The 17,971-nt window shown below is 35.4% G+C and overlaps 1 protein-coding gene across 3 annotated transcripts; it reads left to right on the top strand.

Annotated features, from left to right (window-relative positions):
* The first annotated feature begins 466 nt into the window (after window positions 1-466).
* On the top strand, window positions 467-4,078 carry LOC140879918 (disease resistance protein RPM1-like). 3 transcript variants are annotated; one of them, XM_073283891.1, is made up of 3 exons: window positions 467-545; window positions 675-730; window positions 1,063-4,078. In XM_073283891.1, exon 3 carries the CDS (start codon window positions 1,089-1,091, stop codon window positions 3,900-3,902), a length of 2,814 nt encoding a protein of 937 aa, XP_073139992.1. In that variant the 5' UTR covers window positions 467-545; window positions 675-730; window positions 1,063-1,088; the 3' UTR covers window positions 3,903-4,078. The 3 variants fall into 3 exon arrangements, with proteins under 3 accessions (XP_073139992.1, XP_073139993.1, XP_073139994.1); XM_073283892.1 differs by having other exon boundaries at window positions 505-545; window positions 1,071-4,078; XM_073283893.1 differs by lacking the exon at window positions 467-545 and having other exon boundaries at window positions 603-730; window positions 1,071-4,078.
* Window positions 4,079-17,971: the final 13,893 nt, after the last annotated feature.

The following is a 17,971-nucleotide window of genomic DNA, read 5'->3' as shown; positions in this document are numbered from 1 at the left end:
TAATATAAATCAATATGCATATATTTATATATATATATATATAATCGGGTATCGGGTCGGGTATGGGTAGGATATTACTACATCCTCTTCCATACCCATATACGAGATCCCCATACCCATTTACCTATTTATTTAATCGGGTCCAAAACACGCCTCCATACCCTCCTCCATTCAGATCGGATATCGGATTCCCCATCGGGTTCGGAGGAAATTGTCATCTCTACTCCTATAGTTGGTGATATACAATCATTCATTGCCCGTGAGAATTTATTCTCTATTAGCATGAATGTTCCACCAATTAATTTTTTAATTTCTATTAAATAAAGTTATCTTTCCGAGCCAAACAAAAAAAAAAAAAATCCTCGAATGCCTGAATAATTTTTTTAAAAATATTTTCTACTTAGAAACACGTCTAAACCAATAAAAGACCAAGGAAGTGGGTCAACTCCTCCAGCTATAAGGGAAGATGTGATATTATAATTTATATATATTTATACATAAATTGAAAGAAACAATAATGGAGCCGATGCATCTCAGAAACTGAGGTATACATATAAATCATCGATTCTTTTTACAAACCATTTCCCTCTTAATTCATGGCTAATTCTTTATAGATCTGCGTTGCTTTACAATTTGATCTTCAATTTATCAATTTTTTTTGTTTGTGTATGCAGGGAAACAATAAATCAGGTACTGTACACACAAATAAACAAGTAAACAACTGCATGAGGTAAGTCTTCTACTCCACCACTGAAGTGAGCAACTTTCTCTGCAGAATATTGATCAATTGTTGAATTTCAATTCCATACCCTCTCTTTTGTGTGACATAAGCTTGGATTTCAAAAGGTTCTGCTCTTAATTTTGATTTCAAATTAAGATTGACATATATATATATATATATATTTATGGTGCGTGGTCCTGTCGTATTTTGATTAAAATCTCGACGTGAAAACCTTGACCAGGAAGATTGAATAATTTAGGAAATGCATCAAATTTTTAGGGATTTTAAAGGTGTAGGTTTAATATTTGACAAAAGTTCCATGTAATGTTTATATCTTGCAGCATAACAGGGACTTGAATGAACAAAAATGGCAGAGAGTGCGGCTTCGTTTCTCTTCAATCAGCTTACTCTGTTCCTCCAACAGAAGCAAGGATTGCTTGGAGGGATCGGAGATAATGCCGTGTATATTCGAGATGAATTGGGACAGATGAGGGCATTCCTTCGAGCTGCGGATGAGAAAGAAGAAACTGATCCTCAACTCAAAGAATGGGTCAACAAAGTGCGCGAGATCTCTTACGACACCGAAGACGTCCTTGAAACATACATGCTCAAACTAGCCCGTTTACATCCTGATGCAGATGGATACAAGCGATACATCAAAAAGCCTTATACCGCGGTGAAAAAATTGATGATCCGCCACCAAATTGCTTCTGAATTCCAAAAAATCAAGTTGAGAATGGAAAATGTTGCTAAGACTCAACAGAGATTCAAAGACATTTATGATTTCAAGGATCAACTAGGATCAAGCAGTAAAACGTATGACACTCGAGGTGATGCTCTTCTATTGGAAGAAGAAGAGGTTGTGGGCATTGAAAAACCAAAGAAACTGCTTGTAGAGTGGCTCAAGCATACTGGGGATGGGCTTATGGTCATTTCAGTGGTTGGCATGGGTGGGTTGGGCAAAACGACCCTTGTTAAAAAGATCTACGATGATGTGTCAGTAAAGGCCAATTTCGATTGCCATGTGTGGGTTACTGTTTCAGAGAATTTCGATTTAGAGCGTCTTTTGCGAGACATGATTTACCAGCTTGATAATGAAGTCAAGCTACAACCACCTCAAAATCTGGAAGCAATGAGTGGTGATGAAATGAAAGAATATGTTTACAAGTTTCTCAAGGACAAAAATTACCTGATTGTCCTTGATGACATTTGGAAAATATCAGTATGGGAATCCATCAAGTATGCATTTCCAAGAAAGATTGCTCGTGGCCGCACCATCATCACGACACGCTTACATAACATAGGCAATGCTGTTTGTAGCGAGACCTGTGGCCATTTGTATAATTTGGATCCTTTGAATGCTGAAAATTCAAAAAAGTTATTTTACAGAAAGGCATTTCCACGGAACTCATGTCCTCCTTACTTGAATGAAATCTCAGAAAGTATCTTAAAGAGATGTGAGGGCTTGCCACTTGCAATTGTTGTCATTGGTGGGCTCCTAGCGACCAAAAACAACAATTTTGAAGATTGGAAAATGTTTGAGCGAACCATCACTTTTGAATTACAGGGAGACGATCTCAAAAGAATGACTAAATTACTGTCTCTCAGTTATCATGACTTGCCCTACTATCTCAAAGCATGCTTCTTGTACTTGAGCATCTTTCGAGAAGATGAATTTCTCGAAAAGTGGGAAGTAATTCGACTGTGGGTAGCAGAAGGTTTTGTGGAGGGAAAAGACGGAAAGACACTAGAAGAAGTGGCAGAGGCCTATCTTAACCAGCTTCTCAACAGAAATCTAATCCAGGTAGCACTTACAGGTCTTGATAGAATGCCAAAAGGGTTTCGTATCCATGATGTTCTACGAGAATACATCATTTCAAAATCAAGAGAAAAAAATCTTCTTACAGTAACTACCGGAGGAGAAATGGTGTGTCCTGATAAGATCCGACGTATGACAATTCATGGTAGATTTAAAGAGACAGAAGAATTCTACAATGTCAATTATCTTCGCTCTTTGTTTTGGTTGGAGTTTGAAGATCCAGAATTTGGACTCATCTTCCAAAAGGTTTTGAGCCATTGCAAGCTATTGAAGATATTGAATCTAAGAAAATCTCCGATAGATAGCTTCCCAAATGAGGTATTCAAATTATATCATCTCAAATATCTCGGCTTAAGTGGAACAAATATCGAAGTCATTCCAAAATCAATCGGAAATCTTGAAAACCTAGAGACATTAGATATGGAGCGATCCAAAGTGACAGAATTGCCTATCGAGATTCTGAAGCTTCGCAAACTTCGGCATCTTCTAGTATCACCGCAGAACACCACAGAACCGGGCTCTTTTGATCTTTATGCACAAGGCTTGAAGGCGCCATATGAAATAGGATCTTACTTGAGATCCTTACAAACGCTATGTCGGATAGATGCAGACGAAGCAGATGGCATTAAAATAGTGCGAGAAGTAGGGAAGCTAACTCAACTCCGATCGTTAGGCATCACAAAGCTGAGAGGGGAAGATGGAAGGGATCTTTGCTCGTCGCTGGCGAAGCTTACCAACCTGCGGTGGTTATACATTACAGGCATTAAGGAGGATGAGGTGATAGATTTGGATCACTCTTTATCTTCTTTAAGTTTGCCATTTCTTCGTGTAATTTTTCTACGGGGACGCTTGGAGAAGTTCCCTCGGTGGGTGTGTTCGCTTCATGGGCTCTCTGTAGTACAATTATTGTGTAGTAGACTAAGAGAGGATCCCTTACAGCACCTTGAAGATTTGCCCAATCTGGTATTCCTACACATGGGTATGCATGCATATGAAGGCGAAGAATTAATTTTCAAGGGCGGAAAATTTCAGAAGCTTGAAAGATTGTCTCTGGAGACATTAAGAGGATTGAGATGTGTGAGAGTGGAGAAGGATTCGATGCGTAATCTGAAAGAATTGGATATATGGGATTGTGAACGAATGGAGGAGTTGCCGGAGGGTATGGAGTATTTGAGAAATCTTCAGTTTTTGGACTTGGTGAATATGTCGGAGAAATTCAATAAGAGACTTGCTGAGCAGAAACACCATGAGTGGAAGCTTTCGCACGTTTCCAAAATTGTTGTTGTGAATTTCGTCAATAATGATTTTAGTCAGTTGGTGGACTTTATGGATATGTCGTCAAACAATGGGATTAACGAGTGATAAAAATTGTTAATTTTGACATTATAATGTCTTTCAATTGATCTGAAATTCTTTCACACACAATCTACGTACCTATAGTAACTGATGAGTATGGGAAAAATAGCACGATACTAGATAATTGTGCAAAATTATTTTATGTGTAAATTGCTAGTTTTATTGATGGACAGTTTATGATTTTGCCAAAACAAATGTCGATTTTCAATTTCTTTTTAAGAAAACCTCTGTTTTTGCATTGAAATAATATAATGAAGATACTTTTTGCTCTACAACATGAATGATTCACCGATTAATGAATTGTTAGATTTCTATCAAAAGCGAGGCATCTAGATACTCATCAATGATCATGTTGTGGAAAACCTTGGTGATGATTCTTTAGATTTCATATTTGTGCGAAAATCCAATATTTAAATTTACGATAATAAAAGAGTACTGTCGAAAAGCCTGTGTAACAAATGTAGCATCCTAAAATAATCGTGTGAGATTATAATAAATTTTGGATTTGTTTAAAATATCTTCTGGTACAATATGTTTGGTTAATTACATAAATCAACATTTATTTTCATTAAATAATTTAATGGGAAAAATGATATACATCACTCATGTTAAATCCCGAGTTTGTTGATAAACCCTATGAAAGTTTTTTGAGCTATTAGCCCTGTGATTTTAGATTTGTAGCATACACACCCTTTCCGGCTAAAAAATGACGAAAATGCCCTTAAATGACTTTTATGAACTCTTGCATCACCTTTTATTAAAAATTTAAATTAAAACATATGCATTATCTTATATTTTCAATTAAGTTTATTTATACAATCACTTTAATTAATTTAAATATTAAATTTTATTTAAAAAATGATTAAACTTATTACTTAATTTAATGTAATAATACAAATAACAATTAAAATATATTTCGTGTATAAAAAGTATTAAGATAAAATAATTATATGTACTTTTCATATTTATTTAATTAAAATTTGATTATTTTATTCAATTAAATAGAGAATTATAGAACAAAATTAATTTAATTATTTATTTAAACAGGGATATTTTTGTCATTTTTAGCTGGAAGGAAGTATATGTTATAAATTTAAAATCACAAAGGGTTATTAGCTAAATTTTTTTTTAAAAAAACACGAAATTTTGAAGAAAACAAGTCCAATCTGCAGTTTACGCGTATAAACCACTAAAGACTTAGAAGTGGGTCAAGTGTCAACTCCTCCGGCCAAGGGAAAGTGTTGGAAAGTGTTGTACGTATAATAATCTTCTTCTTCTCCCTACCACATTTTATTTGTCAAGAAAAAATAACAATGGAGCTGATGGATCTCAAAAATTGAGGTGCGTATAATTCTTAGAGAGATCTGTGTCACTTTGTTCAATTTTTTTTAAAATGATGTGAGAACCTGCAACCGCTATCTTTTGGTGTGCACTAGATAAACCATAATACAAACGTAATAGCCTGCAAACTACGCTAGTCAGATAAACCGCATTAGACAATTTATGTGCGACAGGATAGTCTAAGAAGATGTTGCTAGGAAGAATCGAACTCTTGACATCTAGTCAAGCGCTCACCTACTCCATTAACTCCTTGGAGCCGGCCTAGGGCCTCCCCTTGGCAGGGGCTCAAAATTTTTTATTAAATACTTTTTTATATTTAAAATATTATGTGAGTCTATTTAAAATTCGAAATCGTGGCCAATTTTTTATATTTTTTTCATCATTTTCTTTAGTAAAAAAAATATCATTCTATTTAAACAAAAATCTATTTTTTCGTTAAATTAATCATCTCAGATGAGTTAGGGTATTCAAATTAGGCTAATCATATTTTGTTTATTTATTGAATTAGATGAGATTTATTTTTGTCTATTTTTGTTACGCGGTTGATTTTTTTTATTGATTTAATTTTTTATCTCGATAAACTAAATTTTTGTAATTTTCTTATTCGACAGTGAGAATGATTTTTACTTAATTAGATTATAACTATTCCTTGTTTATGTTACTATTTAAATTATAATATATTTTTTTTTCAGATTTGTTGTGACAAAAAATATTATTTATACTTTTTTAATTTGGATATTCTTATTCAACTTGTAGTATGCATTAATTCATCTCTGACTCATTAAATTTTAGTATTCATTGAGTTCTTTTTTTTTTGTTTTAGTTTTATTTTTTTATATTTTGATTCAATTGTTGTTTATGTCATTATATTTAGTTACAAAAAGTTGAAAATTTGATTTTTAGATGATGAAATGATTGTATTGATATTTAATTAAAAAATATTATATAGCTCTCTCCCTTGAATATTTGCCTAGGCCTCTAATATTCTGGAGACGGCTCTGCAACTCAGACACCTCTTGGGGCCGTTTTGTTCAATTTGATCTTCAATTTTCTATTTTTTTTTGTGCATAAAAAAGAAAATCAGGTCTGTATACAAGCACACAAAAAAAAGAGAAAATTGTATATATCACCCTTGTATGCTACAAATCTAGTATCACAGATGGTTATTGGCTTAAAAAAATTTCATAAGGGGTTATCAGCAAACCCGAGATTTCACAAGGGTGATATATGCAATTTTCCAAAAAAAAAAAACTGCATCAGGTAATCAAGCCTTCTACTACTCCACTGAATCATTATATATATATCCTAAAAATCTTATCATAGAATTCTTGATGGCCTTCACATTAATTGTGTCAATTTGCATTATTATAACCTAAAAATATTAGCATACCATATTCTGACTTGTTCTATATGGGATTTAGCAATGATGCATACTGGTAATTTACAATGAAAATAATTTCGAGGAAATAGTATTTGTACTATAAGTTTTGCTAAATACATTTCTTTCTCCTAATCCTTTTATGAAGTGACTACAATAAGCCTTATCACTCTTATTAATTTATTTAAATTATAAATGCTCTAAATAAAAATTCTAGTGATTTTTTTTTAATTTATATTTGATTCATATAATTCTACTACATTATTTTTTTTCATGGGTTATCATATCATTTTAAAATCAACATTTTTGTTCTTATCATTTATATGGTTGTTACTTTCGAATATATGTGTGTGTGTGGTTGTTATCATGTTATGTTACATAATTATTATATATTCATTATTTATATTGATAATAGCTTATATATATATATATATATATATATATATATATATATATATATATATAAACCAAAATCAAAGTTTTATATTGTGTATTGTCAAATTTATACTTTATTTATACATACTTGAGATATTTGGTAAGGATGTTTTTGTAAAATTACATATTATGATAATGCCAAAACTGTCAAAATACGTGAATATTGATAAAGATCCAATTTCCAATAAGATTGAAATCCTAAATTCTTTAGTTTTGATTGTTTGTAGATGAATTGAACATATTTTTCTATGAAAATCTTAATTCGAGAATATTGAAATTCCAAAATTCGTTGATTTTATTTGCTGGTAGATGAAGTGAAAATAATTTTTAAACAAAAAACTTAATTTGTACAAGATTGAAATACTGAAATTCTTTTGTTTTATTTGCTCGTAGATAAAGTGAAAAAATTTTCAATTCTTATTATTTTTTTTATAATTATAAAAGTGTGAACTAATATCAAAGTTTTATATTGTATATTGTCAACTTTATCCTTTATTTATACATACTTGACATATTTGGTGAGAATTTTTTTTCTTTCTAAAATCACATTTTATGATGAGGTCAAAATTGTCAAAATACGTGAATATATTAGATAAAGATCCATTTTCATAAAGATTGAAATTCTAAAATTCTTTAGTTTTTATTGTTAGTAGATGAACTGAACATATTTTTTCCACGAAAATATTAATTCGAAAATATTGAAATTCCAAAATTCGTTGGTTTTATTTGCTGGTAGATGAAGTGAAATTAATTTTTCCAAAAAACCTTAATTTGTAGAAGATTGAAATACCGAAATTTTTTTGTTTTATTTTCTCGTAGATAAAGTGAAAAGATTTTCCAAAAAAAACTTAATTTGTTTAATAACCTAATGTTAATATCCATTATTTGACATAAATTAGGATTAATTAGTTTAAAAAGATGAAATAAAATAACTAAATCAAATAACTAAATCGTGTGTTATTTAAGGTTGGTGCTATAAAAAAGGTTCGACGGTTAATTAATTACATTTCACTAAAGTAAAGTTTAACAAGGTATGATTGAATACATATACTTAACTAATTTTAACTATTTTTTTCCTCTTCGTAAAGACAGTCCAACAAAAAAAATCAAAAAATAAAGATATGAAAATGCAAATATGATGATGGCGACATCACAAGAATTGCAATTGAAAAGATTATGAGAATAGGGAAAACTGCAATTTTGGTCATGTATATTTGTCACTTTGCGATTTTGGTACTCTATGTTTTTATATTTCAGTTTTAGTCCTGCCTGTTTTTATTTTTGGCAATTTCAGTCCTTTTTCTTCGAAAAATGCTTATGTGGCACTGTACACGTCAGCTCCACATCAATACTACATTGGTGCCACATCATAAAAATGACTAAAATTTCCAAAAAAATAAAGATAGCGGACTAAAACTGAAATTAGAAAATATAGAGGACCGAAATCGCAAAGTGACAAATATACCGGACCAAGAAATCAATTTTCCCATGAGAACATTGCTTCTTTTACAAAGAAAAAAATAAATATGATAAAGTAAAAAATCGTGAAAGAGATAATAGTACAAAATGTAAAGAAAAAAAACATTTGACATAATAATTTAATTTAAGATTTAGAACTAATTATCTATATTATATGTTTATTTTTTCATAAATCAGTAGTAGTAAAATAAGTTGTTTTACACTATGGATTATACTTTTTTATCTTATATTTTATTTAATATCACCATTATAATATCAATTCTATATTATATATTTTTTTAATGTAAAGAAAAAAAAATTTGACTCAATATTTTTGTTTAATTTATAAAAAATTATAAGATTGATCACTAATAAGTTTTTCAACAATTATTAATTCAATTATATTTGCAACATATAAATATTTTGAAAAAAGATCATTTGTACGCATTTTATATTATATTATATATTATACAAATAATATTACATTGAATTTAATATTGACTAAAATAACATGAAAATCATTAATTTGCTCCAAATCAATCTATTCTTATAATTTAACAACACTTCGACAATGAAAGTGTGCTTCCACGTGCATCGCACATGTCTGTTCCTAGCATAGATAAGGGTGTGATACTCACATGAATCCACTATTAGATAAATGCACTCTACTTTTATTTTTTGGATTAATTGGATACATTACACTGAAATTTTAAGATAACTAAAAACTCCTTATCAAAAAAATGGTTTATTAACTCGAAGTATTTTTTAATTTTGAACACATACTTGTCAATTTTATTTTTCAAATTTTGAGCATATACCCTATTTTCCATATGTGTTTTCAAGTATGCGTGTGCTCAAAATTCCAAATCCCGAGGATGGTATGTTTGTCTAATCACAAAATAGTACAATAAAATCCATACATTAAATTTAACACATGAAAAGAATATACATGACGCCCTAAGCTATTGATGGAAAAAGATATTTGATGTGGCGTTTGAGGATGATGAGAGGGCGAGAAGTGATTGTCGGTGCCAAGAGGTTGCATGGACAAAGAGCAGCGCCCTGACAGACTTGTAGGCGAAGGGAAACATAAATGAACCGTTCTTGTACCAGAGTGAAAGAGATTTTGAGACTATATAGGTATGGACTATACGGTTGAGGAGAACTTAACTTTGAAGTTCTTATGTGATAAACTTCAGAAAAAAAGAAATACTTTCTTGATATAAGTAATACCTGGGGCAATTATGGAATGAGTGACCCCTTGGAAAGTTTTCTCAGGATGTGTATGAATGATGACATAAGCAAGCTGGAAAGACCTGTCTTGAGACAATGATAATAATCATCGAATTTGGGACGTTACATTTGATATCGTCTTGGAACACGTCTCCGAACTCACATGCAACCCACATGTCATCACATGCATGGTTTATTCTGATCGGACGATCCGATCTCTCCGATGCCTCCGAATTATACTTCGAAAGGTCTGATTTCTTCGAAGGGTCTGAAGCTAAATTCTTTGGTTTCAAACTCAATTAAACACTCGATTTTCTTAATTAATGAACTCTTAATCATGTTTTTACCACTTTAAACATACTTTTCCATTTTAAACATGTAAAAACGGAACTCAGTTCAATGCACAAAATGGACCCGATGCTCAATCACTAGAAAATATTGTTGAATCCGATATTTTGGTGATAACAAACAACAACTCATTGTATAGGAATGTGCTGCCAACCATTGTATTTCAGGAATCTACTACAACTTCTACCGGAAGCTTGTCAACCGCCTTTGCTCTCGACCGGCTGAAGTCACAAGCCTATCGACTGGCTATCAAAACCAGCAGAGGATAAATCTATCTACCGGAAGCTTGTCAACCGCCTTTGTCTCTCGACCGGTTGAAGTCACAAGCTTATCGACTGGTTATTCAAACCAGCAGAGGACAAATATCTCTACAGGTAGAATGCCAACTGCTTATCAGGATATCTCAAGACAAGTACCTGTGACAAGATGTTCTTTGCAAGATCTTTTATTAAAAGCAGAACCGGCGTGTCAGAAGATATGTTGACTCCTGCAATCGAGACAACAGGTTGCACCAAAATGGCAAAAACACAGAATGACTACAGATAAAGCATTCGACCGTTTATTCCAGTTTTGGACCCTGGAAGTTGTCTGCAGTGTACGATCTTCATGCAGAATCATCAATGCATTTATGAGCATTAAATGTGCATTCAATGCAGCATCAGAACGTTCAAAATAAAGACGTTGATGATTGACCTATATAAAGGAAAGATTGCTCAAGAAGTGTGACAACAACAAAAAAAAGGGTAGACAACAAAGAGAGACAAGCAATTCAGAAAAATCTCAATCAACTCAATCACTTGAATAATATCAGAAGTCCTCATCTGATATACTTGAGCACACTTACAAGATCATTCATTTGCTGCTCAAATAAACCCTCGCCTACAGTTCACATATCTGATCGTCAAGGATCATCCTAGGGTTTTCAAGCCTCTCGACCGCTCTGCAGTTTGAGAAGCTCAACTCAACTATACTCATTGTTGAAGAGAATTGAAGCTACTCTGAAAGCTTCCACCAGTCTGATAAGAACTGAGAATCTTATCTGTGTAAATCTAGGAGTTTCGGATTAGGCATTGGATAAGTCCTAAGTCTGAAGTGGGTGTATTACAAGACGTTGTAATAACCAAAGTCTTCTAGTGAATTCCTTCCTAAGTGGAAGAAGGGGAGACGTAGAAGGATTAAGCCTTCGAACTTCCATAAATCGTGCCTTAGTCTTTACTGCTATTTATCTTACATTCTGCTCATACATTGCATTATAAACTTTGCATCACTAAAACCTCTGAACTATTTCCGCACTATTTAAGTTGTTCAAACCGTTTTAGAAGTTGAGAAAACAGATTAAGTGAACTAAACCTCACTTGATCATTTTGAAGAAGAAGAAGAAAAGTTTCAGAGTGTATTCACCCCCCCTCTACCCTCTGAACCGATCCCAACAAGTGGTATCAGAGCGGGTTCCTTTCTCAACTGCTGATCTGAAGTTTTAAAATCATGACTTCTTTCAACAGAATTCCTATGTTTTCTAAAGAAGAGTATGATGATTGGAAAATTCGCATGCAGGCACATCTTGCAGCACAGGATGATGACATGCTATATGTCATAACAGACGGTCCTATCAAAATTATGAAGGTCAACCCAGCTCTAGCCGATGGTGCAGGACAAATGATTGAGAAACCAAGAGCTGAGTGGACCACTGAGGACAAAAAGAAGGCCAATCTTGACAATGTGGCCCGGGACATCCTATACAAAACACTGGATAAGAATATGTTCAGCAAAATCAAGTCATGTTCCACAGCAAAGGAGATTTGGGAGAAGCTCACTCAGCTATGTGAAGGGAATGACCAGACAAAGGAAAACAAGCTCACTTTGGCCATTCAAAAATATGACAACGCCAAAATGAAGCCAGGGGAAACCATGGCTGAATTTGATGAACGGTTCAGTAGTATCATCTGTGATCTTATTGCTTTAGGTAAAACTTATACTAACCGTGAAATTGCTGTGAAGGTTATGAGAGCTTTACCCAAAGAATGGGAGATCAAGACAGTGGCCATGAGAGAGTCAAAAGACTTAAGCAAGGTTGAACTGCATGATCTCTTTGCAGATCTCAAAGCCTACGAGTTCGAGCTCAACATGAGAACAGAAGATGAACCATCTACTTCTCAACCAACCAAGGCCTTAACCTCAACCGTGATATGTCCACCGGTCGAGGAAGCTCCAAAGAGATCAGCTGAGCAAATCAGCAATGAAGCCATGACACTCTTTGTCAAGAAATTTGGTAGATTTATGCGTAAAAACAATTCTAAATTTAAAAATTATCATAAATCGGACCATACAAAGGATGGTCCTACTTGTTTTAACTGTGGCAAGTCAGGCCACTTCATTGCAGACTGCACCAAGCCTAAGAACAATGATCAGAAGCAATTCTCCGAAAGAAGAAGGGGTAAGGAGGATAAAAGGACGTTTAGAAAAGGAAGAGACCAAAGGGTTCTAGTAGCAGACGAAAGCAAAAGCAAGTGGGCTGAGTCTGACTCTGACAACTCCAATACCGGAAGCTCTTCAGATGACAGCGATGATGAAAAAGTGGAATGCCTTATGGCCGACATCGAAGAAGAAGCTGAGGAGGTATTTGACTTTGGCTCACCTGAATTTACTCACAGTGATTTAGTTACTGCTTTACACGAAATGGCTAATGAATACAAAGCATTATCCAAGGAGTTCGAGGAAGTAAAGGCAGAAAGAGCTGACCTAAAAGATAAGTCAAGCAAATCAAGCTGCATGCAGCAAAAAGAGCTTGATGGTCTTAAGGTCAAGCTAAGTCTGCTGGCTACTGAGAACGACACCTTGAAAAGAGTATTCCAAGCTACCTTGATTGAGAATAAAAAACTACTTGAAACCATTAAGGCTTGGAATAAATCTTCTGTAACCATTGACAAGATTCAAGAAATCCAAAGACCGGTACATGATAAAACCGGTCTAGGGTTTGGAACAAATGAACAGTCTATGGAATCCTGTATTCAGTCAAGCCTGGACAAAGGAAATCTTAACAAAATAAGATTTGTCAGGTCCAGCACGATATATGAACACGATAAGTGCAGCTTTGACAAAAATCAGAAAGTATCTAACGAACGAAGCTCTAAGCATAGAGGGCTGGGATATGTGGATCCCCAGACCTCTAATCAAAGAGGAACTTGGATCAAACCAAAACCTAATGAAAGAAGAAAGGGAAACCAATCTAATTTCAAAAGGCCATGGAATGAGTCTAACTACTCTAAGAAAAGATGGTCAAAGAAGAAGCCTTACCAGTACTTTAATTGCAGGCCAGTTCAAAAGAGGTACAGGCTAACTGATGAAAATCAAAAAGTCAAGCAGCACACAGCAACCTCACAAGCACACACATTTACTGCCTATCGACCGCACAGATTTTTGGACACACACACGGGCAAACCTGTAAGGGTGTTCCAGGTGTGGGTCCCAAAAGGGCTAATCCGACCTGGACCCTACTAGATATGGGTACCAAAAGTTCTTCACTCTTTGCAGGTACTAAAAGTCCAAACGGGCGAGAAAACCACTTCTATCAAGGACACTACCTGGTATTTAGATAGCGGTTGCTCACGACACATGACAGGGAATCCAGAACTTCTAACAGAAGTGGTGTTGTGCAAAGGACCAAAGATCAGCTTTGGAGACAACTCCAAAGGTAAAACCGTGGGTAAGGGTAAGATTATCCATGGTAACATCATTATTAAAGATGTGTTACTTGTTGACAAACTATGCTATAATTTGATAAATATTAGTCAACTATGTGACAATGATCATTCGGTCGAGTTTCACAAACACACTTGCCTCATAAAAAATGACAAAGGTGAGACTCTTATGACCGGTGTACGAGACCTAAACACCTACAAGGTAAACTGGTCTTGCTCACATATTTCTTCACCTACTTGTCTTACTGCTCATCATGATAAACATTGGTTGTGGCATAAGCGGTTAAATCATCTAAATTTTAAGTCCATTTTTAACTTGAGGAAGCATGATTTGGTTTCTGGTCTGCCCGAAGGAGATTTTATAAAAGACAAAGTTTGTCCTGCTTGTCAACTAGGAAAGCAGGTGAGAGCAACCTTTAAAAATAAAGGGTGTATGTCTTCTTCCAAATGTTTAGACTTACTTCACATGGACCTATTTGGTCCTATACCAGTAAGAAGCATAGGGGGAATGAGATATGCTCTTGTTGTTATTGATGACTTTTCTCGATTTACTTGGGTCATCTTTCTCTCTTCAAAAGATCAAACTGCACCTCACCTGATTAAGCTTTTTAAACGCTTGCAAAATGAACAATCTACTGTGATAGATAGAATCAGGAGTGATAGAGGGACTTAATTTTTAAACACCACTCTTATGACTTATCTAGATGATCAGGGAATCAAGCATGAGTTGTCAGCTGCTAGATCCCCACAGCAAAATGGGGTGGCTGAAAGAAGGAACCGTACTTTAAAAGAAGCAGCCAGAACTATGATTGCTGATTCAAATGTTTCTCAAAGGCTTTGGGCAGAAGCAGTTAACACAGCTTGCTATACTCAAAACAGATCTATGATTAATAAACGATTTAACAAAACTCCATATGAGATCTGGAATGGCACAAAACCTGATATTTCATACTTCAAAATTTTTGGGTGCAAATGCTTTATCCACAACAATGACAAAAACCATTTGACAGCCTTCGATGCCAAAGCAGACGAAGGAACTTTTATTGGTTACTCAGCCGTTAGCAGAGCTTATCGAGTGTTCAATCAAAGATCACTAACGGTCGAGGAAACCATTCATGTTGTTTTTGATGAATCTACTCTTTGTACAGAACAAACTCAAGGGAGCATAAATGATCTGAGTCATAGACTGGAAAACACAAATCTACAGGAAGAGAGTGACAGTGATCTATATCCTCCAAAGAAGGATGATCCAGTTCCCTCTACCGGGTGTGATCAAACAAGGCCAGAAGTGGATCCACCGGTTGATAACAATCCTCCAGCCAATGATGATCCAGTAAACGAGGACGTTCATCAACCAATTGATGACAACCCTTTAGGGAATTATTTTAGGTGGAACAAAGATCATCCACCTGGGTTGGTCATAGGTGACCCTTCTGCTCCTCGAAAAACACTTGGTCAAATGATTAATGAATTCTTGCATGCAGCTTTCATATCTCAGGTAGAGCCCAAGAAAATAGATGAAGCTCTATCAGATGCCAGCTAGATTGAAGCTATGCAAGAAGAGTTGAATCAATTCACCCGCAACAATGTTTGGCATCTAGTTCCTCGACCGAAAAATCAAAATGTGATTGGAACTAGATGGGTGTTTCGTAACAAGCTCGATGAACATGGCACTGTTGTGCGTAACAAAGCTCGACTTGTTGCTCAAGGATTCAGACAAGAAGAAGGCATAGACTTTGAGGAATCCTTCGCGCCAGTTGCAAGACTAGAAGCAATCCGCATCTTTCTTGCTTATGCAGCCTTCAAGAATTTTAAAGTTTATCAAATGGATGTGAAGTCTGCATTCCTCAATGGTCTACTTCAAGAAGAAGTGTACGTTGAACAACCACCAGGTTTTGTCAATCCTACTCATCCTCAATATATCTATAAACTTGACAAAGCTCTCTATGGATTAAAACAAGCACTGCGTGCTTGGTATGACACATTACTAAAATTTTTACTGGAACATGATTTCCAAATTGGAACGGTCGATAAGACCCTGTTTAAATTTGTAAAAGGTGATCATGTGTTACTAGTACAAATTTATATTGATGACATTATATTTGGGTCAACTAACCCCAAGTTGTGCTCAAAGTTCTCTAAACTGATGAAGGAGAAGTTTGAAATGAGCATGATGGGCGAGCTAAACTTCTTTCTTGGACTTCAAGTGAAGCAACTTGAAACTGGAATATTCATCAATCAGTCCAAGTATGCCAAGGAATTGGTAAAGAAGTTTGGAATGGAACAATGCTCAACTTTATCTACCCCCATGAGTACATCAATTAAGCTTGATAAAGATGAAGGGGGAATTCCGGTCGAGGTAACCATGTATCGAGGCCTTATTGGTTCACTGCTCTATTTGACTGCCAGTCGACCGGATATCATGTATTCAGTTTGTTTATGTGCTAGATTTCAAGCTGCACCTAAGCAATCTCATTTCATTGCTACCAAACGAATACTTAAATATATTAAAGGAACTACTAATGTGGGTCTTTGGTATCCCAAAGATTCAAATCTCAATCTTATTGGCTATTCAGATGCAGATTATGCAGGTTGTAGAATTGATCGCAAAAGTACAAGTGGCACATGTCAATTCCTTGGAGATAGACTAATTTCGTGGTCAAGTAAGAAGCAGACATCAATTGCTACCTCGACCGCCGAAGCAGAATACCTTGCTGCTGGCAGCTGTTGTGCTCAAATACTCTGGATTCAACAGCAGCTTAATGATTATGGGATTCGGTCGAGTGAAGCTCCAATCTACTGTGACAATACAAGTGCCATAGCCATCACTCACAATCCAGTGATGCACTCTAGGACAAAGCACATTGATGTCAGGCATCACTTTATCCGAGATCATGTCTTAAAGAAGGAAATCAGGCTGGAATACATCTCTACCGATCAGCAAGCAGCAGACATATTCACCAAGCCTCTACCGGACGCTAAGTTTTCATATTTTCGAAATATTCTTGGCTTAGTAGATTTAAGTTAGTATGCATGTGTTTAGGGGGAATGATTGTCAATATGACATTAATAGATTAGCTGTTACGTTGCCATAAATATTGGCATATCATCCGCCTTTAACTAGTCTCTGACAGGCTTCGTACTAGCAGCTTGGTGCTTTGAACCAAATGACATTAATTGGGCGCCGTGATTATGCTCTTCAAAACTTTTTGAATTTCAAAAATACTTTTCATGACGTCACCCTATGGCCCATAGGTTCCTATATATACTTCTTTACACTCGTATATCAATCTTTCACCTTTGCTAAAAGCTTTCATATTGTATTAAACGCATCATCGAATTACTCTCTAGATTTTGCTTACTCTCTGCTCGAGTTCTTATCTACAGCTATCATGTCGATCCAGAAGACTTGCCTCGCAATCAACTTTGATTCCGTTGTTAAGGCAAACAACGCAGGAATATCTGAGGTCTTCACCATGCTTGAAGCCTCTGGACTGAAGAAATTTCTGGAATGCAGCGCCATCTGCGATTTGCCTGTTTTGAAGGAGTTCTTCGCAACCGCTCAAATCGAGCATGGGACTATCAAATGCTTGATCAAGACAGAGGTCTACTCCTTCAATCAGAAGTTCTTCGCCAGCACATTTGATCTGCCCTCCAGGGGTTTGACAAAATGCACGGATCTTCCAGATGGTAACTGCTCTTATTGGTTGAAGGAGTTCTCAACTACTGATGCTCCGATCAAACTGCCGGCCCAGAAGACATCTCTCAAAGCTCCATTCAGGCTACTGACTAATATCGTGGCCAAGAATCTTCTGGCCAAGGCTGGATCTTACGACAAGGTGACGCTGGAGAAATTTCAATACATGGCTTGTATTGCCTCCAAGATCAACATAAACTGGTCAGACATTTTGTTCAATATTCTATGTGAAATGATCAGGGGCAAAGGGCAATCCGAGGGATTTGCTTTGCAAATCTGCCACATCTTGGGCGTCCTTGGAGTGGACTTTTCCAAGACTGAGCCTCTGCATCCCACCAAATGGCTCAACAAGTCTACGATTCTCAAATTCCTGAACAAGAAAGAGACTGCGGTCGACACCTTGCCCTCAACCGCAAAGGTTATTGCTATCCCTCAACCGCTTTCAACGGTTCCGGTCGTGGCCAAACCAGTCCATACCAAAAAGTCT

The sequence above is a fragment of the Henckelia pumila genome, chromosome 2 (genome assembly GCF_033568475.1).
Source record: "Henckelia pumila isolate YLH828 chromosome 2, ASM3356847v2, whole genome shotgun sequence".
Lineage (NCBI taxonomy): Eukaryota > Viridiplantae > Streptophyta > Magnoliopsida > Lamiales > Gesneriaceae > Henckelia > Henckelia pumila.
Note: the sequence above shows the minus strand (reverse complement) of the source record. Positions and strands in the feature narration are given on the sequence as shown.